Source organism: Chiloscyllium plagiosum, unplaced genomic scaffold (assembly GCF_037043375.1).
Source record: "Chiloscyllium plagiosum isolate Xiang-an unplaced genomic scaffold, Cpla_swu_hap1 HiC_scaffold_44, whole genome shotgun sequence".
Classification (NCBI taxonomy): Eukaryota; Metazoa; Chordata; class Chondrichthyes; order Orectolobiformes; family Hemiscylliidae; genus Chiloscyllium; species Chiloscyllium plagiosum.
This window is the reverse complement of record NW_028270182.1, coordinates 4,590,177-4,612,222: the sequence shown is the minus strand read 5'-3', so window position 1 is coordinate 4,612,222 and position 22,046 is coordinate 4,590,177. Positions and strand designations below refer to the sequence as shown.

At 51.8% G+C, this 22,046-nt stretch overlaps 1 protein-coding gene across 1 annotated transcript in view; it reads left to right on the top strand.

Annotated features, from left to right (window-relative positions):
• Positions 1 to 1,913: 1,913 nt before the first annotated feature.
• LOC122544286 (segment polarity protein dishevelled homolog DVL-2) overlaps positions 1,914 to 22,046 on the top strand; it is a 53,160-nt gene continuing 33,027 nt past the window's right edge. Inside the window, exon 1 of the mRNA XM_043683366.2 lies at positions 1,914 to 2,126. Coding sequence (XP_043539301.1) covers positions 1,966 to 2,126 — 161 coding nt within the window. The 5' untranslated portion in view covers positions 1,914 to 1,965. The remainder of the gene's footprint in view (positions 2,127 to 22,046) is intronic.

The following is a 22,046-nucleotide window of genomic DNA, read 5'->3' as shown; positions in this document are numbered from 1 at the left end:
TGTCTTCCTGGTTTACTTGGTGTTGATGCATACTAACATGTCATGACTCACGTTTAATGTTCCATTTGATCTTGCTGTGCTGATGTTAATGGAGGGTGATAGTGGGCGGGATTTTGTAATCTGATTCAGTGCCATCATTTTGGTAGAACAAACAAAGGCGAGATTTATACAATTAAAAGCAGGGCCCTGGGTAATGTTATAGAACAGAAAGGCTGAAGGGTTCAGGTACGTAATTGTTTGAAGTTTGCATCATGTTATAGGGTGGTTAAGAAGGCAATTAGCATGCTTACCTTCATTGCACAGACCTTTGAATATAGGCCTTGGGATGTCATGTTGAGGTTGTACAGGACATTGGTGAGGCCTGTTCTAGAATACTGTATGCAGTTATGGTCACCCTGTTGCAGATATTGCCGGCTATGGAGAGCTCAAGTTATGAGGAGAGGCTGGATAGGCTGGGACCTTTTTCACTGGAGCATAGGATGTTGAGGAGGGACCTTACAGAAGTTTATCAAATCATGAGGAGCATGAATAATTTGAATTACAGGTGTCTGGTTGGACCGAAGGGTCTGTTTGGGCTTATATTAATATAGCACAGAATGGTGAGTATTCCCCATAAAAAGACTTCAACCATTCAGGTCAAGTGACGTTCAGTTCACTGATGCGAAATATCAGCTGTTTCTCACTACGTGCCACCCATTGAAAGCTTAGTGGCCCTCTGCTTTTCTTTCAGATTCCCAGCATTGTCCTTTTTTAAATTTAGTTTGGCTATGTCCTGTGAGATTGGTGTTGTTTCAGATGTTGCCCCATCTGAATTGAATCTGGACTACTCTGATTGCAGGGGGTGGGAGTGCCTAATGGAGGGATGGGCAAAGTTGGGACTCAGAGACAGGTAGTTGAGACAGAATGCCTCGTATTGCCCCACCCCTGCCCAGTCTGATAAGGACAGCCTGAGGGCGGTGATCAGGTTGATTTGATTTATTGTAGTCACATGTACCCAAGTACAGTGAGAAGTTTTGTTTTGTGAGCAGTGTAGGCGGATCAGAGCAAACAAGGACATACGGATCATAGCATGTTTAAACAGAGCAAGGAATACAAGCTTACAGCAACATAGGAGGGGCACAAAGCATTATTTGAAGTTATTCAGCAGTTGGATAGCAGTGGGGAAGAAGTTGGGAAGGGGAGGTGTGTTTGTTTATGCTTCTGTATTTTCTGCCTAATGGAAGAGATTGTAAGAGAGCATTAGCCAGGGAATGTGGCGGGCTCGTGCATTAGAACACTTCTCTGAAGACTAGGTGAGCAGACTGGGCTAGCACAGGCAGGGGCGATGGGCTGAACGGCCGATGGCGGCCGTGGGGGCGGTATGATTAATATTCATAAATCCGCAGACGTCACAATGCGTGGCTCCGCCTCGTTCACATCGAACCCGGGGACGGAGAGAACTTGAATAGGGGCGCATGCGCTCTGAGCGGATCGGTGAAGGATGCGGCGGTTTCGGGGTCGCGGAGATGAGGGCGCGCAGAGGCGCTGCGAAGCAGCGGGGGGCGCGTGCGCAGTGGTATAGGCTACCTGGGGGCAAAGAGGCGCACAGAGTGGCGGCGCGCAGGCGCGGTCGTCCGAGGGGGCGCGCAGGCGCGGTCGTGCGGGGATCTCGGGGTGGGGGGGGGAATGGTGAAAGGCGCGGACATGCGGGCAGCTGGGGCATAAGGGGCGCGCAGGCGCGGTGGAATCTGAGGGTGAGGGGAAACGCGGTGGCATCAGAGGGGCGCGCAGGCGCAGTGGTGCAGTGGCACCCGCTGGGTGAGGGGCGCGCAGGCGCAGTGGCATCCGCTGGGTGAGGGGCGCGCAGGCGCGGTGGAATCTCAGCGGCGAGGGGCGCGCAGGCGCGGTGGTGCGGGGGGCTCTGAGGGGCGAGGGGCGCGCTCGATCCGGAGGGAGTGAAGCTCGAGCCCTGCCGCCGCCGCCGCAATGGCCGAGACTAAAATAATTTACCACATGGACGAGGAGGAGACGCCGTACCTGGTGAAGCTGCAGTTACCCGCCGACAGGGTGACGCTGGCCGACTTCAAACTGGTTCTGAACAAACCCAACTACAAATTCTTCTTCAAATCCATGGACCAGGACTTCGGGTAAGATCAGGGCCCGAGGCCTGGGGTGGGGAGAGAGATCATACCCCCACACCCCCCCACCCCCACCCCCACCACATCACATCTCTCCCCCCACCCCCACCACATCTCTCCACCCACCCCCACCCCCACCCCCCCCACCACATCTCTCCCCCCACCCCCACCCCCACCCCCCCCACCACATCTCTCCCCCCACCCACACCCCCACCCCCACACCCCCACACCCCCACACCCCCACCACATCTCTCCCCCACCCCCACCCCCCCCCACCCCCACCCCATCACATCTCCCCCCCCCACCACATCTCTCCCCCCACCCCCATCACATCTCTCCCCCCACCCCCACCACATCTCTCCCCCCACCCCCACCCCCCCCACCACATCTCTCCCCCCACCACATCTCTCCCCCCACCCACACCCCCACCCCCACACCCCCACACCCCCACCACATCTCTCCCCCCACCCCCATCACATCTCTCCCCCCACCCCCACCACATCTCTCCCCCACCACATCTCTCCCCCCCACCCCCACCACATCTCTCCCCCCCCACCCCCATCCCCATCACATCTCTCCCCCCACCCCCATCGCATCTCTCCCCCCACCCCCATCACATCTCTCTCCCCCCCACCCCGATCGCATCTCTCCCCCCACCCCCATCACATCTCTCTCCCCCCCACCCCCATCGCATCTCTCCCCCCCACCCCCATCGCATCTCTCCCCCCCACCCCCATCGCATCTCTCCCCCCACCCCATCACATCTCTCCCCCCACCCCCATCGCATCTCTCCCCCCACCCCCATCACATCTCTCTCCCCCCCACCCCCACTGCATCTCTCCCCCCCACCCCCACTGCATCTCTCCCCCCACCCCCACCCCCCATCACATCTCTCCCCCCACCCCCACCCCCCCCATCACATCTCTCCCCCCACCCCCACCCCCCCATCACATCTCTCCCCCCACCCCCACCACATCTCTCCCCCCACCCCCATCGCATCTCTCCCCCCACCCCCATCGCATCTCTCCCCCCACCCCCATCGCATCTCTCCCCCCATCACATCTCTCCCCCCACCCCCACCGCATCTCTCCCCCCACCCCCACCGCATCTCTCCCCCCACCCCCACCACATCTCTCCCCCCACCCCAGATCCCACCTCCACTCCAACACCCAGAGATCTCACTCCCCACCCCCTACACATCACCCCCCCCGAGGTCAGACCACCTCCTCCTGACCTCTCACCCTTCACACCCTCCCATTTCTCCAAACCATCCACAAGACCCCCTCCCCCCCCAAACTTACTCCTGGACGTGACCCTCTGTCTCCTGTCTTCCCCCCCCCCCCTCCCATGTGTGCCCCGTCTCTCTCCCCACATCGCGCCCCCCACCCACGTCATCCACCCCTTTCCTGCATTGCCCCCCGCTCTCCGCATTGCCCCTGCCCTCACCAACATCCCTCCGTGCCTCACCCCCCCTCCCCCCGCGTCTCATTCTGCTCCCCACATTGTCTGCCCCATGTGGTTTCCTGCCCTTCTCGGCATCGCCCCCCCTTCCCCACATCACCCCCCCCCTTCCCTGCTTCGCCCCCCCCAATCCCCACGTTGCCCTACACTCTTCTCTGCATCGCCCCCCTTCCCCGTGTCGCCCCCCCGCATCCGCGCGTCGCCCCCCCCTTCCGCGTGTCGTCCCTGCGTCGTCCCCGTGTCGCCCCCCGGCCCCGTGTCGCCCCCCCGGCCCCGTGTCGCCCCCCCCCGGCCCCGCGTCGCCCCCCCCCGCGTCGCCCCGTCCCGCGTCGCCCCCCCCCCATCCCCGCGTCGCCCCCCCCGTCCCCGCGTCGTCCCCGCGTCGCCCCTCCCCGTCCCCGCGTCGCCCCTCCCCGTCCCCGCGTCGCCCCTCCCGTCCCCGCGTCACCCCCCGTCCCCGCGTCACCCCCCCTCCCCGCGTCGTCCCCCCCCCCCTCCCCGCGTCGCCCCCCCCCCCCCCCGCGTCGGCCCCCCCCCCGCGTCGGCCCCCCCCCCCCTCCACGGGTCGGCCCCCCCCCCCCTCCCCGGGTCGGCCCCCCCCCCCCTCCCCGGGTCGGCCCCCCCCCCCTCCCCGGGTCGGCCCCCCCCCCTCTCCCCGGGTCGGCCCCCCCCCCCCCTCCCCGGGTCGGCCCCCCCCCCCTCCCCGGGTCGGCCCCCCCCCCCCTCCCCGGGTCGGCCCCCCCCACTCCCCGCGTCGGTCCCCCCCCACTCCCCGCGTCGGTCCCCCCACTCCCCGCGTCGCTCCCCCCACTCCCCGCGTCGCTCCCCCCACTCCCCGCGTCGCTCCCCCCACTCCCCGCGTCGTCCCCCCCCCCCCCACTCCCCGCTTCGCCCCCCCACCCACTCCCCGCTTCGCCCCCCCACTCCCCGCTTCGCCCCCCCACTCCCCGTTTCGCCCCCCCAGCGTCATCATCCCCTGCCCCCGTGTCACCCCTCCCACATCATCTTCCTGTGTCACCCTCCACGTTGTGTTGCCCCCCTCTCCCTGCATTGCCCCCTCCTCCCGCTTTGTCGCCAACCCGCGTCCTCCCCCATCCCTTGCACCTCTCCCCCCTCGCCCGTCCCCCCCCCTCGTCTGTTCCCCTCCACAACTCTCCCCCAGCCACCCCCGTCCTCACCTTCCTGCCACCCGTCTCCCCCGCTCCCCCACCTCCACTCCCCGCTCCCCCACTGGTTTTCCTTCCTTTCAATTTTTCCTCTGTTCCTCTTTCTCTCTCTGTTTCTGTTTCCCCCTCCCTTCTCCGTTTTGAAATTCCTCAATGTGTCCCTTTGGGATTCGAAAGGAAAGTTTCCAGATGTTCCATTTTCTGGGCCCTTATTTTCATATCCTAGTGAATTTAATCCCTTTCCTTGTGTTTTGTGAAGTGTGTGGTGGTGTTGAGGGGGTATCTGGGCCCTCAGTTTTTTTGTTTGTGTGTGTGTGTCTGCCTGCTGCCAGCAAATTGTAAGTGTTTAAACGCCCCCAAGTCTCAGTGTGAGCAGATCGAATCTGGATCCACTTAAAACTTCCCTGCTCTGGAAACTTTGCATCTTTCTCTGAGCTGAAATCTCACCTTAATCCTATTGAGAGCAGCAAAAACTAAATGCTGTTTCTCATGTTTTACTTGGAGTTTGTACCCTGTGGTGGGGGGTGGGGGTAGTGGTGGTCGCAGGAGGGAGAGAGATTTCCAATTTAAATGTTTCCATCTTACTGGAAAATTGCATTCTCGTCTCTCGTATTTTTCTTGTAATTTTCCCTTGGAACCTAGAGGGTGTTTCTGTCTCGAATTCTGACTGCTCCATACTGCCAGTAGGAGTGTCCGTGGATCTGTTTTGTCTCCACGATCTGCTTTTCTTTTTCTCTCTCCCTCTCTCTCTCTCTTTCTCTCTCTCCTCCACCGCCCCTACTCCTGCCACCGTTTAGAATTACAAATGTTGTCGGTTGTCTCCCTCCTTGGCACTTCCTTCTCGTTCTCTTGCCCCTGACACTTTGTCCTCAGAATGTGTCGTAGTTCTCGGAGGAGGGGTGGGGGGAGCACTGTTTTGCTTTGTGTCTGAATGCTGTAAGTGGCAGAAAGGAATCTGTTTATGTCTGTCTGTCTCTCTCTCTCTCTCTCTCTCTCTCTCTGCAAAACTTTATTGAAATCCGGCCAAAACGCAGTCTTGCAACTTTTGAGTTTTCTGACTTTTAGTAGGCATCCACAGATCCAAACCGGGCACATTGGAATCCAGTGGGTCACCTTTCTGGGAGCCTGTTATCACTTTCTGGGAGACTGTCCTCCACCGTAACTGAATCGTGTCGAAGCCGGTCATAACTAGTGTTACCCTGGGAAACATATCTTTATTTTGTGAGGGAGTCACTGGTTTCCTTGTTGCTTTATCCCACCCCCACCAACTCTCAGCAGTAAACATTCTGCATACATGTGGCTGTTGCTGGTTGAAAAGGGATAATTAATTTGCCTTGTCACATGCTTGGACTTTGTGGAGTCTGTAGAAACTGAGATGAAACGCAGCAATTTCAAACAAGCTGCTGGTCTGCTTTCTCTCTGGAGTCGGTACACGTTGTGCTTGGAAAATTTTCCTCTTGTTCAGTACTGCCTCTCCTGTCATGCCTCAGATTGACTGCTCACTACACATTTTTGCTTCGGCTGACGGAAAGCAAGGCAGTGACATTTCTGAGCTGCAGCTTTCAAGATTTCCAGTTGGTTTTTTTGGCCAAACCGCAGAACAGTGTTTTTTTTTCGTTTTTGCCTGTCTTTCAAGTGAGAAGCTAGTGGGATGGAACTTGAAGCTGCTCCTCCAGTACTCTGTCATGGTTCCTCACTGGATGTATGTCCCTCTCTGCTTTTCAACAGGAGAACCCAGGGAGGGAGTCACTTGTTGTACAAGCCTTTGGAGCTCTAGTGTTCAGGGTACTTGGGCGAGGCCCAGAATCTGGGCATTTTCTCTGTGCAGAATCGAATAGCACAGCCTTTTATTGTCACATATACTCAATGAGTACAGGATAGTGAAAAGTTTATACCTCACTAGTTACAGCACCAACTTAGATACAAAAGTACCTAGGCACAGCTTCTTTAGTTACAAGATTTTAGACCATAGAGAAATAAAATGTCCAGCATTACAGGAGTAAAAGTTGAGTGCAGCAGACCATGCTTCCAGTCAGCAATGGGCCCTGGCTCTGCAGGAGGTGTCTGTGCCAGGCCCAGGAGGAACGATATTGCAAATGTTTTTTCAGCAATTGATTTTTAAGTCTGTGCAGAGCATATGAGCATCATGGGTAAACAAGAGTGCTATATTCTTGGAGCACAACACAGCATAGGGTTACACTGCACAGAAACAGACCCTATGGACCAACTTGTCCGTGCTGACCAGTTATCCTAAATTGGTCTAGTCCTGTGTGCCAACATTTGGTCCATATCTCTCTAAACCCTTCCTTTTCATATTCCCATCCAGATGCCTTTTAAATATTGCAATTGTACCAGCCTCCCCCACTTCCTCTGGCAGCTCACTCCACACATCCTCTGTGTGAAAAGTTGCCCCTTCGGTCTCCTTTATATCTTTCCCCTCACTCTAAATCTCTGCCCTCCAGTTTTGAACTTCCCCACCAGGGGAGAAAGACCTTGGCTGTTCATGTTATCCATGCCCCTTGTCATTTTATAAACCTCTACAGGACAACGTCGATTATCTGAACGCCACAGGTGGGGGAGTATTTTGTCCAGATAATTGAATGTTCAGGTAGCACAGTTTACCCAAGCATCGGGACTTTGAGATCTTGTTCGGATAATCCAAAATTTGGATAATTGGTGTTTGAATAACCCAGGTTGCTCCATTTAAGGTCACCTCTTGCTATCTGATGCTCTGGGGAAATAATTCCAGTCTATTCAGACTCTTCCCTGTAGCTCCAACCTCAGCAACATCCTTGCAAATTTTTCTGAACCCTTTCAAGTTTTACAACATCAGTCTGCTTTATTTTCTTGTCCTGAATGCAGGGATGTTTGTTCAGTCTCTCAAATTGAAGAGTTTGCAGCCCCTCTGACCCCCTTCCCCGAACACATTGCACCCGTTTCTTCCTGTCCTCCTCCTCAAAAGCACTTTTGAAATTTGTAAAATTGAGATTCACCAGAGAGCTTGACTTTCATAAGTGTGTCTACATTAGTTGAGATGTCCCAAAGTGTTTGACTTAGGGATGTTACTGGGGAATGCAAGGATTATGAGAACTGAGAACAACGTGAGCTAATTCTGTTTGGATGTTGAGACTGCTAGAAGCCTCGAATCTCTTCTGCCTCCACAAATAGTCACAGAGCTCTTTTTGGTGACATCTTTTCTTCCATTTGATGCGTTAGTTGGTGGAGTTTTTGGTTTGGGTTGGACAGGAGCAGGTGGAGGAGTTAATAGTCATGCAGTCAGAACTTTATTAATCTTAGGTGTTCCTCAGAGTAGTGTCCTAGGCCCAACCCTCTTCAGCTGCATCATCAATGACCTTCCCTGCACCATTAGGTCAGAAGTGGGGATGCTTGCTGATGATTGCACAGTGTTCAGCACCATTTGCCACTCCTCAGATCCTGAAGCAGTCCATGTCCAAATGCAACAAGATCTGGACAATATCCAGACTTGAATATTCTTTCCTTTATTGGTCAGAGTATTCAGTGTAGGAGTTGGGAGGTCATCTTGCGACTGTACAGGACATTGGTTAGGCCACTGTTGGAATATTATGTGCAGTTCTGGTCTCCTTCCTATCGGAAATATGTTGTGAAACTTGAAAGGGTTCAGAAAAGACTTACAATGATGTTGCCAGGTTTGGAGCGTTTGAGGGTTTATAAAATCATGAGGGGCATGAATAGGATAAATAGGCAAGATATTTTATCTGGGATGGGGAGTCCAGCACGAGAGGGTCAGAGGGGAAAGATATAAAAAGTACCTAAGGGACAGTGTTTTCATGCAGAGGATGGTGCGTGTATGGACTGAGCTGCCAGAGGAACTGGTGGTGGCTGGTACAATTACAGCATTTAAAAGGCATCTGGATGGGTATATGAATAGGAAGGGTTTGGAGGGATATGGGCCAAGAGCTGGCCTAATGACTACATTAGGTTGGGATATCTGGTCGGCATGGACAAGTTGGACTGAAGGGTCTGTTTCCGTGCTGTACATCTCTATAACTCTGTGTTGCAGGTCAGTGAATTTCTTTCAGACTTGTTGATGAGAGGTGTTTGATCTGAAGCATTAACTCTGTTTCCTTCCCCTCAGATCCAAACAGATGCTGCCAGACCCCTGGAGGTTCTCCAGCAATTGCTGAATTTTATTTCAGAATTCTGACCTCTACAGTATTTTGCGTTTGTAGGCTGTGTTGGAGGGGTGGGGTGCCCTGGTGCAGAGCAAAGAAACCGTGTAGGTCTGGAAAACAACATTACTCTGAGAGTCATACAGCATGGAAAGAGACCCTTCAGCCCAGCCAGTCCATGCCAACCTTGTACCCAAACTAGACTAGTCCTGCCTGCCAGCGCTTGCCCGATATCCCTCCAAAGCTTTTAAATTCATGGTCTTATCCAAATGTCTTTTAAACATTGTAACTGCACCCATATCCACCACTTTCTCTGGAAGTTCATTCCACATGAACCAACCTCTGCCCTCCATGTCTATTTTAAAACCTTTCTCCTGTCACCTTAAAATATGCTCCCTAGTCTTGAAATCCTTACGGTAAAGACCCTTGCCACTCACCTTATCTCTGCTTCTCATGATTTTATAAAGCTCTATAACGTCACCCTTCAACCTCTTATGCTCCAATGAAAAAGTCCCAGCCTTTCCTGCCTATTTCTATGTCTCAAGCCCTTATTCCTGGCAACATCCTAGTAAATCTCTTCTGAACATTCTCCAGATTAATAATATCCTTCCTGTAACAGGGTGACCAGAACTGCACACAGTACTCCAGAACAGGCCTCACCAGCTTCCTGCACAAATTCAACATGACATCGCAACTTCTGCACTCAAAGGACTTAACACGCAATGAAGGCATGCGTGCTAAGTGCCTTCTTAACCACTTTGTCTGCCTGTGACAGAAATTTCAAAGAATTATGTACCTGAACCCGTAGGTCTCTCTGTCCTACAGCACTACCTCAGGCCCTATGTTAATTATGTAGGTCCTAGGTACACATTGAGTGCACGGTATGGATGAACTTGCTAGGGTGCATGAATTAATAATGCCAACACCCGAAGGGCAGGATGTTGAATTCTAGCAGCACTTGCAGATTCTGGCGAGTTTAATTTTTCCGAATTTTGTGCCGTTGACCTCCACTCAGTAAGCACTTGGCTGGGTTGGCGAAAGGTCATGACAGTTGAGACCCATATCTCTCCGAGAGATTGGAGATTCATTCCATTTACCTGGAGTGGGAGAAAGCTCAGGTAGCAGAGGTGAAAATCCAGTCCCCTAATGTGAGTGCTGGAACCAGTTTGCCTGTGTTTGGTAGATCTCTCCCTTTCCCCCTTGATAAAGACAGAATCTGTGTCCTGAGTGCTCCTCCCATGCTTGCACAGAACATGGAGTTAACCCAGGGTTTACAGAAATCTTCAAGCAGTGATTATACTACCGAGCAAGGTGGAATGGTCATTTGGAAGAATAGGGAGCACGTGATCACTATCTCACCATCTGGTCAGGGATTGAAATAAAACAGATTTGGCTGAAAGCAATCTTAATTTGATTCAATCCCATCCTTTTAGAAGCCAGTCCCATTGTAGTGTCCTAGCTTCAGTTACCTTTCTACCTGTGGGACAGTTGTTCAATCTTTCTGTAATTAAGAATTTCCTGACACACTGTCGTAAATATTTACTTCATTTTTCAGCCTTGTATTCACATGTGACTGACACATTAAGTTAAAAATCACCCAACATCAGGTTCCTGATGAAGGGCTTTTGCTCGAAACGTTGATTTTCCTGCTCCTCGGATGCTACCTGACCTGCTGTGCTTTTCCAGCACCACTCTGATCTTAACCAGGTTATAGTCCAACAGGTTTATCTGGAGGCTCTAGGTTTCGGAGCACTGCTGCTGTTCTGGGTGGTTCGAAGAAAGCTAGTGCCGCCAGATAAACCTGTTGGACTGTATCCTGGTGTTGGGAGATTTATAACTTTGTCCACCCCTGTCCAACAGCGTCACCTCCAAATCATGGAAACACTTTAACGCAGATCTTGCCTTGCCACTGTACCATGTTGACTTCAGAGCATCCCAAAGTGTCTTACTGCCAGTGAGCTTCCTGTGAATCGAGAGCAGGAGAAAGCCCTTTGAGCCTGTTCTGCCATTCAGTGATATTGTGGCTAATATACGCCAGTGCCTTTTTCTTACACCATGCCCATATCCCTTAATGAGATGGAGGAGAAGTAAACCATTCAGCCCATCATGGCTTATCTGATCATCCTGAACTACAGTGAGACAGTATCTTAAATAAACTCCTCTGGTTGAAGAGTTGTGAAAATTCACCATCTGCTGTGTGAAGACATTCCTCCTCATCTCAGTCGTTAAAGCCCTGGCCATTATTCTGTCCGCTGGTTCTAAATGTTTCTCCCCCCCCCCACCACCCTCCCGCCAGCGGGAAATGTCCTTCTTGCATCGATTCTTTGAGAATTGTACATGTTTCTTGAAATGTAGTCACTGTTGTAAAATAGGAAATGTAGGAGACAGGCCTGATGAAGGGCTTTTGCCTGAAACATCAATTTTTCCTGCTCCTCGGATGCTGCCTGACCTGCTGTGCTTTTCCAGCACATTCTAATCTTGACTCTAATCCCCAGCATCTGCAGGAGCCACTTCCACCTAGTTTGTACACAGTAGGCTACCGTGAAGCAGCTCTATAACAATAATCGGCACGGTGGCCCAGTGGTTAGCACTGCTGCCTCACAGCGCCTGAGACCTGGGTTCAATTCCTGCCTCAGGCGACTGACTGTGTGGAGTTTGCACGTTCTCCCCGTGTCTGCGTGGGTTTCCTCCGGGTGCTCCGGTTTCCTCCCACAGTCCAAAGATGTGCAGGGTTAGGTGAATTGGCCATACTAAATTGCCCGTAGTGTTAGGTAATGGGTAAATGTAGGGGTATGGGTGGGTTTCGCTTCGGCGGGTCGGTGTGGACTTGTTGGGCCGAAGGGCCTGTTTCCACACTGTAATGTAATCTAATCTAAAAAAATCTAATCTAATCAATCTGCGTTTGTGATGTTAGTTAGGGGATTGACATTAGGCCCAGTACAGCGGGGGAAGTTGCCCTGTGTTGTGTACTTGCCACAGGGCTCTCAGTTTAATATTTTACTGCCTCAGGTGAAGCAGCATTCACTCAGCCCTGGATTGCAGCGTTGTGATATTATCAGATCTGGAGTGGGTTTATTCTGCCTTGAAGGTTGTTACTTAGGAAAGAATATTTCAAATTGTGGGTCTTTTCAACTTGGCATTTTTTTTTTAAATTTCAAAACTATACTTTTCATAAAATATATCTTGAAATGTGTTCATAGTCACAAGCACAGTTTGTGAGGAAACAGTCAAATATTGGAGTTCAACTGTATCCAACAAACCCCTGTAACGTAGCACCTCCACAAACCTACTGGCTGTGTGTCAACTGGTAAATTGTTGGCCTGTCTCAGATGTTGGTGTCTCAGTCATTGTCTGATGCTTGTTTGGCTGACTGTAACTGTGCCTGAATTTCATCCGGTTGGTTTGGGTTGAACCAGGATTGGTGACTGACTGGGCAGCTCCACAGTAATCACGATCGTTCGTCCCAGAGCTCTGAGGCACAGTCATTCTCGAGTATTACTAATGTCCATTCACGAACACGAGTTAACATGGCATGAAAGTTTCTCCTGTCAAGTATTCCAAATCAGATAGAATCTCACCACACGGAGCAGAGCATTTGGCCCAATGTGCACACACAGGCTGCTTTGACAGGGCTATCCAAGCAGTCCTTACCACCTTTGCTTTTTCCCCACATCTCTGGTTCCCTTTTGAAAATTCCGATTGAACTTGTTTTATTTACCCTTCCAGACAGCCTATTACAGAATCATACGATCCCTACAGTGTGGGAGCAGGCCATTCAGCCCATCGAGTCCACACTGAGCGCCAGAAGAGCATTCCACTCAAACCCACCCCCCGCTCCCTTGTCCCTGTAATCCCGCATTTCCCATGGCTAACTGACCGAGCCTGCACATCTCTGGACACGAGAGGAAAATCTAGCATGGACAATCCACTCTAACTTGCACATCTTTGGACTGTGGGAGGAAACTGGAGCACCTGGAGGAAACCCATGCAGACACGGGGTGAATGCGCAAACTCCACACAGACAGTCGCCCGAGGGTGGAATTCAACCCGGGTCCCTGGCGCTGTGAGGCAGCAGTGCTAACCACTATGTCACCCACAGCAACTCACTGACTGAATTTTTCATTAATGTCCTCTCTCATTGCCGGTTATCTTGAATCAATATGCTTGACGGGCAGGATACTTACAAAGTGCAATCCTGCCACGTGCAAGTTTCTGATTATTGGTGAAGACCTTTGTTTCCATGCACCATCCACTGGTTTCTATGTTGGGGTGAGAGCAACAGCACCTCACCCTTTCATCTTCACACACGCAAACTCTGCATATCCTTTCAAAATGGTTGGTTGTCATCAGGCCTCTGTGCTTTTCCTACAAATCTAAAGTCAGGTTAAACAGACCTGAATGGGGCACTCTAATAAAAACAGGTTCCAGTGTTAATGGAAACTTGTGAATGGATCAAAATACCTTTTAGCTAGGATAGTGATGCTCTTCAGCTCCAGCGGTACCTACTGGTCTCGGAAGGCTTCAATCAGGCTGGCCAGCACAGCATGTTCCTTGTCTATACACTGAATTTAAACCTGTTAGATTATTACTGCTAAAACAAACTACACAGTGTGCTGAGCCAGGGATGTGTGGGCAAGGAAGGAGGGGGTGTGTTTGAAGCTGTGACAGAAAGAAGCTGTGTACCCCAGGGTTATACAGTGACAGACCTGTCCCCACCAGTACTATATCCCAGGGTTATACAGTGACAGGCCAGCCCCCCTCAGTGGTATATAGAGACAGACCTGTCCCCACCAGTACTGTACCCCAGGGTTATAAAGAGACAGACCTGTACCCCAGTGTTATATAGTTGCAGACCTGTCCCCCAGGGTTGTACAGTAACAGACCTGTCCCCAACAGTACTGTACCCCAGGGTTATACAGTGACAGACCTGTCCCCACCAGTTCTGTACCCCAGTGTTATACAGGAACAGACCTGTCCCCACCAGTACTGTACCCCAGTGTTATACAGTGACAGACCTGTCCCCACCAGTACTGTACCCCAATGTTATACAGTGACAGACCTGTCCCCACCAGTACTGTACCCCAGTGTTATACAGTGCAAACCTGCCCCCACCAGTACTGTACCCCAATGTTATACAGTGCAAACCTGCCCCCACCAGTACTGTACCCCAGTGTTATACAGTGACAAACCTGCCCCCACCAGTACTGTACCCCAGTGTTATACAGTGACAGACCTGTCCCCACCAGTACTGTACCCCAGGGTTATACAGTGACAAACCTGCCCCCACCAGTTCTGTACCCCAGGGTTATACAGTGACAAACCTGCCCCCACCAGTACTGTATTCCAGTGTTAGACAGTGACAGACCTGCCCCCACCAGTACTGTACCCCAGTGTTATACACTGACAGACCTATCCCCACCAGTACCGTACCCCAGTGTTATACAGTGACAAACCTGCCCCCACCAGTACTGTACCCCAGGGTTATACAGTGACAAACCTGCCCCCACCAGTTCTGTACCCCAGGGTTATACAGTGACAAACCTGCCCCCACCAGTTCTGTACCCCAGGGTTATACAGTGACAGACCTGTCCCCACCAGTACTGTATTCCAGTGTTAGACAGTGACAGACCTGCCCCCACCAGTACTGTACCCCAGTGTTATACACTGACAGACCTATCCCCACCAGTACCGTACCCCAGTGTTATACAGTGACAAACCTGCCCCCACCAGTACTGTACCCCAGGGTTATACAGTGACAAACCTGCCCCCACCAGTACTGTACCCCAGGGTTATACAGTGACAAACCTGCCCCCACCAGTTCTGTACCCCAGGGTTATACAGTGACAAACCTGCCCCCACCAGTACTGTACCCCAGTGTTATACACTGACAGACCTGCCCCCACCAGTACTGTACCCCAGTGTTATACAGTGACAGACCTGTCCCCACCAGTACTGTACCCCAGTGTTATACAGTGACAGACCTGTCCCCACCAGTACTGTACCCCAGTGTTATACAGTGACAGGCCTGTCCCCACCAGTACTGTACCCCGGTGTTATACACTGACAAACCTGCCCCCACCAGTACTGTACCCCAGGGTTATACAGTGACAAACCTGCCCCCACCAGTACTGTACCCCAGTGTTATACACTGACAGACCTGTCCCCACCAGTACTGTACCCCAGTGTTATACAGTGACAGACCTGTCCCCACCAGTACTGTACCCCAGTGTTATACAGTGCAAACCTGTCCCCACCAGTCCTGTACCCCAATGTTATACAGTGACAGACCTGTCCCCACCAGTACTGTACCCCAGTGTTATACAGTGCAAACCTGCCCCCACCAGTCCTGTACCCCAATGTTATACAGTGCAAACCTGCCCCCACCAGTACTGTACCCCAGTGTTATACACTGACAGACCTGTCCCCACCAGTACTGTACCCCAGTGTTATACAGTGACAGACCTGCCCCCACCAGTACTGTACCCCAGGGTTATACAGTGACAAACCTGCCCCCACCAGTACTGTACCCCAATGATATACAGTGACAGACCTGTCCCCACCAGTACTGTACCCCAGTGTTATACAGTGACAGACCTGCCCCCACCAGTACTGTACCCCAGTGTTATACAGTGCAAACCTGCCCCCACCAGTACTGTACCCCAGTGTTATACAGTGACAAACCTGCCCCCACCAGTACTGTACCCCAGTGTTATACAGTGACAAACCTGCCCCCACCAGTTCTGTACCCCAGGGTTATACAGTGACAAACCTGCCCCCACCAGTTCTGTACCCCAGGGTTATACAGTGACAAACCTGCCCCCACCAGTACTGTATTCCAGTGTTATACAGTGACAGACCTGCCCCCACCAGTACTGTACCCCAGTGTTATACACTGACAGACCTGCCCCCACCAGTACTGTACCCCAGTGTTATACGGTGACAAACCTGCCCCCACCAGTACTGTACCCCAGGGTTATACAGTGACAGACCTGTCCCCACCAGTACTGTACCCCAGTGTTATACAGTGACAAACCTGCCCCCACCAGTACTGTACCCCAGTGTTATACGGTGACAGACCTGTCCCCACCTGTACTGTACCCCAGTGTTATACAGTGACAAACCTGCCCCCACCAGTACTGTACCCCAGGGTTATACAGTGACAAACCTGCCCCCACCAGTACTGTATTCCAGTGTTATACAGTGACAGGCCTGTCCTGACCAGTACTGTACCCCAGTGTTATACAGAGACAGACCTGTCCCCACCAGTACTGTACCCCAGTGTTATACAGTGACAGACCTGTCCCCACCAGTACTGTACCCCAGTGTTATACAGTGACAGGCCTGTCCTGACCAGTACTGTACCCCAGTGTTATACATAGAACATTACAGCGCAGTACAGGTCCTTCGGCCCTCGATGTTGCGCCGCCCTGTCATACCAATCTGAAGCCCATCTAACCTGCACTATTCCAAGTACCTCCACATGCTTGTCCAATGACGACTTAAATGTACTTCAAGTTGGCGAACCTACTACCGTTGCAGGCAAAGCATTCCATACCCTTACTACTCTCTGAGTAAAGAAACTACCTCTGACATCTGTCTTATATCTATCGCCCCTCCATTTAAAGGTATGCCCCCTCACGCTCGTCGTCCCCATACTTGGAAAAAGGCTCTTACTGTCCACCCTATCTAACCCTCTGATTATCTTATATGTCTCTATTAAGTCACCTCTCAATCTTCATCTCTCCAACGCAAGCAGCCTCAAGTCCCTCAGCCTTTCCTCGTAAGACCTTCCCTCTATACCAGGCAACATCCTAGTAAATCTCCTCTGCACCCTTTCCAAAGCTTCCACATCCTTCTTATAATGCGGTATACAGCTGTAGCATAACCTCATGGTTCTGGAACTCGATCCCTCTATTAATAAAAGCTAAAACACTGTATGCCTTCTTAACAACCCTGTCAACCTGGGTGGCAACTTTCAAGGATCTGTGTACATGGACACCGAGATCTCTCTGCTCATCTTCACTACCAAGAATCTTACCATTAGCCCAGTACTCTGCATTCCGATTACTCCGACCAAAGTGAATCACCTCACACTTGTCCGCATTGCACTCTATTTGCCACCTCTCAGCCCAGCTCTGCAGCTTATCTGTGTCTCTCTGTAACCTACAACATCCTTTATCACTATCCACAACTCCACCGACCTTAGTGTTGTCTGCAAATTTACTAACCCACCCTTCTACGCCCTCATCCAGGTCGTTTATAAGAATGACGAACAGCAGTGGACCCAACACCGACCCTTGCGGTACACCACTAGTAACTGGACAGGATGAACATTTCCCATCAACCACCACCCTCTTTCAGCAAGCCAATTACTGATCCAAACTGCTATATCTCCCAGAATCCATTCCTCTGCATTTTGTACAATAGCCTACTGTGGGGAACCTTATCGAATGAATACAGTGACAGACCTGTCCCCACCAGTCCTGTACCCCAATATTATACAGTGCAAACCTGTCCTCACCAGTACTGTACCCCAGTGTTATACAGTGCAAACCTGTCCCCACCAGTACTGTACCCCAGTGTTATACAGTGACAAACCTGCCCCCACCAGTCCTGTACCCCAATGTTATACAGTGACAGACCTGTCCCCACCAGTACTGTACCCCAGTGTTATACAGTGACAAACCTGTCCCCACCAGTACTGTACCCCAGTGTTATACAGTGACAGGCCTGCCCCCACCAGTCCTGTACCCCAATGTTATACAGTGACAAACCTGCCCCCACCAGTCCTGTACCCCAATGTTATACAGTGACAAACCTGCCCCCACCAGTACTGTACCCCAATGTTATACAGTGCAAACCTGCCCCCACCAGTACAGTACCCCAGTGTTATACACTGACAGACCTGTCCCCACCAGTACTGTACCCCAGTGTTATACAGTGCAAACCTGTCCCCACCAGTACTGTACCCCAGTGTTATACAGTGCAAACCTGTCCCCACCAGTACTGTACCCCAGTGTTATACAGTGACAGACCTGTCCCCACCAGTACTGTACCCCAGTGTTATACAGTGACAGACCTGCCCCCACCAGTACTGTACCCCAGTGTTATACAGTGACAAACCTGCCCCCACCAGTACTGTACCCCAGTGTTATACAGTGACAAACCTGCCCCCACCAGTACTGTACCCCAATGTTATACAGTGCAAACCTGCCCCCACCAGTACTGTACCCCAGTGTTATACAGTGACAGACCTGCCCCCACCAGTACTGTACCCCAGGGTTATACAGTGACAAACCTGCCCCCACCAGTACTGTACCCCAGGGTTATACAGGGACAGACCTGTCCCCACCAGTACTGTATTCCAGTGTTACACAGTGACAGACCTGCCCTCACCAGTACTGTACCCCAGTGTTATACAGTGACAGACCTGCCCCCACCAGTACTGTACCCCAGTGTGATACACTGACAGACCTGTCCCCACCAGTACTGTACCCCAGTGTTATACAGTGACAGACCTGTCCCCACCAGTACTGTACCCCAGTGTTATACAGTGACAGACCTGTCCCCACCAGTACTGTACCCCATTGTTATACACTGACAGACCTGTCCCCACCAATACTGTACCCCAGTGTTATACAGTGACAGATCTGTCCCCACCAGTACTGTACCCCAGTGTTATACAGTGACAGACCTGCCATCACCAGTCCTGTACCTGTGTTATACAGTGACAGACCTGTCCCCACCAGTACTGCACTCCAGTGTTATACAGTGACAGACCTGTCCCCACCAGTACTGTCCCCCAGTGTTATACAGTGACAGACCTGTCCCCACCAGTACTGTACACCAGTGTTATACAGTGACAGACCTGTCCCCACCAGTACTGTACCCCAGTGTTATACAGTGACAAACCTGTCCCCACCAGTACTGTACCCCAGTGTTATACAGTGACAGGCCTGCCCCCACCAGTCCTGTACCCCAATGTTATACAGTGACAAACCTGCCCCCACCAGTCCTGTACCCCAATGTTATACAGTGACAGACCTTTCCCCACCAGTACTGTACCCCAGTGTTATACAGTGACAAACCTGCCCCCACCAGTACTGTACCCCAATGTTATACAGTGCAAACCTGCCCCCACCAGTCCTGTACCCCAATGTTATACAGTGCAAACCTGCCCCCACCAGTACAGTACCCCAGTGTTATACACTGACAGACCTGTCCCCACCAGTACTGTACCCCAGTGTTATACAGTGCAAACCTGTCCCCACCAGTACTGTACCCCAGTGTTATACAGTGACAGACCTGTCCCCACCAGTACTGTACCCCAGTGTTATACAGTGACAGACCTGCCCCCACCAGTACTGTACCCCAGTGTTATACAGTGACAGACCTGTCCCCACCGGTACAGTACCCCAATGTTATACAGTGACAGACCTGTCCCCACCAGTACTGTACCCCAGTGTTATGCAGTGACAAACCTGCCCCCACCAGTACTGTACCCCAGTGTTATACAGTGACAAACCTGCCCCCACCAGTACTGTACCCCAGTGTTATACAGTGACAGACCTGTCCCCACCAGTACTGTACCCCAGTGTTATACAGTGACAAACCTGTCCCCACCAGTACTGTACCCCAATGTTATACAGTGCAAACCTGCCCCCACCAGTACTGTACCCCAGTGTTATACAGTGACAGACCTGCCCCCACCAGTACTGTACCCCAGTGTTATACAGTGACAAACCTGCCCCCACCAGTACTGTACCCCAGTGTTATACAGTGACAAACCTGCCCCCACCAGTACTGTACCCCAGTGTTATACAGTGACAGACCTGTCCCCACCAGTACTGTACCCCAGTGTTATACAGTGACAAACCTGCCCCCACCAGTACTGTACCCCAATGTTATACAGTGCAAACCTGCCCCCACCAGTCCTGTACCCCAATGTTATACAGTGCAAACCTGCCCCCACCAGTACAGTACCCCAGTGTTATACACTGACAGACCTGTCCCCACCAGTACTGTACCCCAGTGTTATACAGTGCAAACCTGTCCCCACCAGTATTGTACCCCAGTGTTATACAGTGACAGACCTGTCCCCACCAGTACTGTACCCCAGTGTTATACAGTGACAGACCTGCCCCCACCAGTACTGTACCCCAGTGTTATACAGTGACAGACCTGTCCCCACCGGTACAGTACCCCAATGTTATACAGTGACAGACCTGTCCCCACCAGTACTGTACCCCAGTGTTATGCAGTGACAAACCTGCCCCCACCAGTACTGTACCCCAGTGTTATACAGTGACAAACCTGCCCCCACCAGTACTGTACCCCAGTGTTATACAGTGACAGACCTGTCCCCACCAGTACTGTACCCCAGTGTTATACAGTGACAAACCTGTCCCCACCAGTACTGTACCCCAATGTTATACAGTGCAAACCTGCCCCCACCAGTACTGTACCCCAGTGTTATACAGTGACAGACCTGTCCCCACCAGTACTGTACCCCAGTGTTATAAGTGACAAACCTGCCCCCACCAGTACTGTACCCCAGTGTTATACAGTGACAAACCTGCCCCCACCAGTACTGTACCCCAATGTTATACAGTGCAAACCTGCCCCCACCACTACTGTACCCCAGGGTTATACAGTGACAAACCTGCCCCCACCAGTACTGTACCCCAGTGTTATACAGGGACAGACCTGTCCCCACCAGTACTGTATTCCAGTGTTATACAGGGACAGACCTGTCCCCACCAGTACTGTATTCCAGTGTTACACAGTGACAGACCTGCCCTCACCAGTACTGTACCCCATTGTTATACAGTGACAGACCTGCCCCCACCAGTACTGTACCCCAGTGTGATACACTGACAGACCTGTCCCCACCAGTACTGTACCCCAGTGTTATACAGGGACAGACCTGTCCCCACCAGTACTGTACCCCAGTGTTATACAGGGACAGACCTGTCCCCACCAGTACTGTACCCCAGTGTTATACAGTGACAGACCTGTCCCCACCAGTACTGTACCCCATTGTTATACACTGACAGACCTGTCCCCACCAATACTGTACCCCAGTGTTATACAGTGACAGATCTGTCCCCACCAGTACTGTACCCCAGTGTTATACAGTGACAGACCTGCCATCACCAGTCCTGTACCTGTGTTATACAGTGACAGACCTGTCCCCACCAGTACTGCACTCCAGTGTTATACAGTGACAGACCTGTCCCCACCAGTACTGTCCCCCAATGTTATACAGTGACAAACCTGTCCCCACCAGTACTGTACCCCAGTGTTATACAGTGACAGACCTGTCCCCACCAGTACTGTACACCAGTGTTATACAGTGACAAACCTGTCCCCACCAGTACTGTACCCCAGTGTTATACAGTGACAGACCTGTCCCCACCAGTACTGTACACCAGTGTTATACAGTGACAAACCTGTCCCCACCAGTACTGTACCCCAGTGTTATACAGTGACAGATCTGTCCCCCACCAGTACCGTACCCCAGTGTTATACAGTGACAGACCTGTCCCCACCAGTACTGTACTCCAATGTTACAGTGACAGACCTGTCCCCACCAGTACCGTACCCCAGTGTTGTACACTGACAGACCCGTGCCCCAGTGTTGCACAGCGACAGTCCTAGGTCTTTAAAAATTATTATTGAGTTGGACCCACCAAGTATTCAACAGCTGGGAACGCTCTCTCGAGGTACAATAACAACATGTGTTTATAACATGACTCATAATGTAATCAAATGGCCCAAATTGTGCCTCACAAATAGGGCACAATGTGACACTGAACCGCATAAGCCTGTAATCAGGCAGATGGTAAAGACTTTGGTCAAGGACGTTGGGTTTCATGGACAGAGAAGTTCAGGAAGGGAATTCTAAAGCTTGGAAGTCAGGCGCCTGAAGCCGCAGCCACTAATGATGATGCAGTGGGAATCAGGGGATATTCGAGAAGCTGTGATGGGAGGACCACAGAGATCTCGTGTATTGTGCAGCTGGAAGTGATTGGTGATTGGAATAGATAAGGCCCTGAAGGGGTTTGAAAACTAGGGTGAGAGTTTTATAATGAAATTGCCTCTTTGTTAGGAATCAGTGCGGGTCTGGGAGAATGAATGACCAGGGTTTG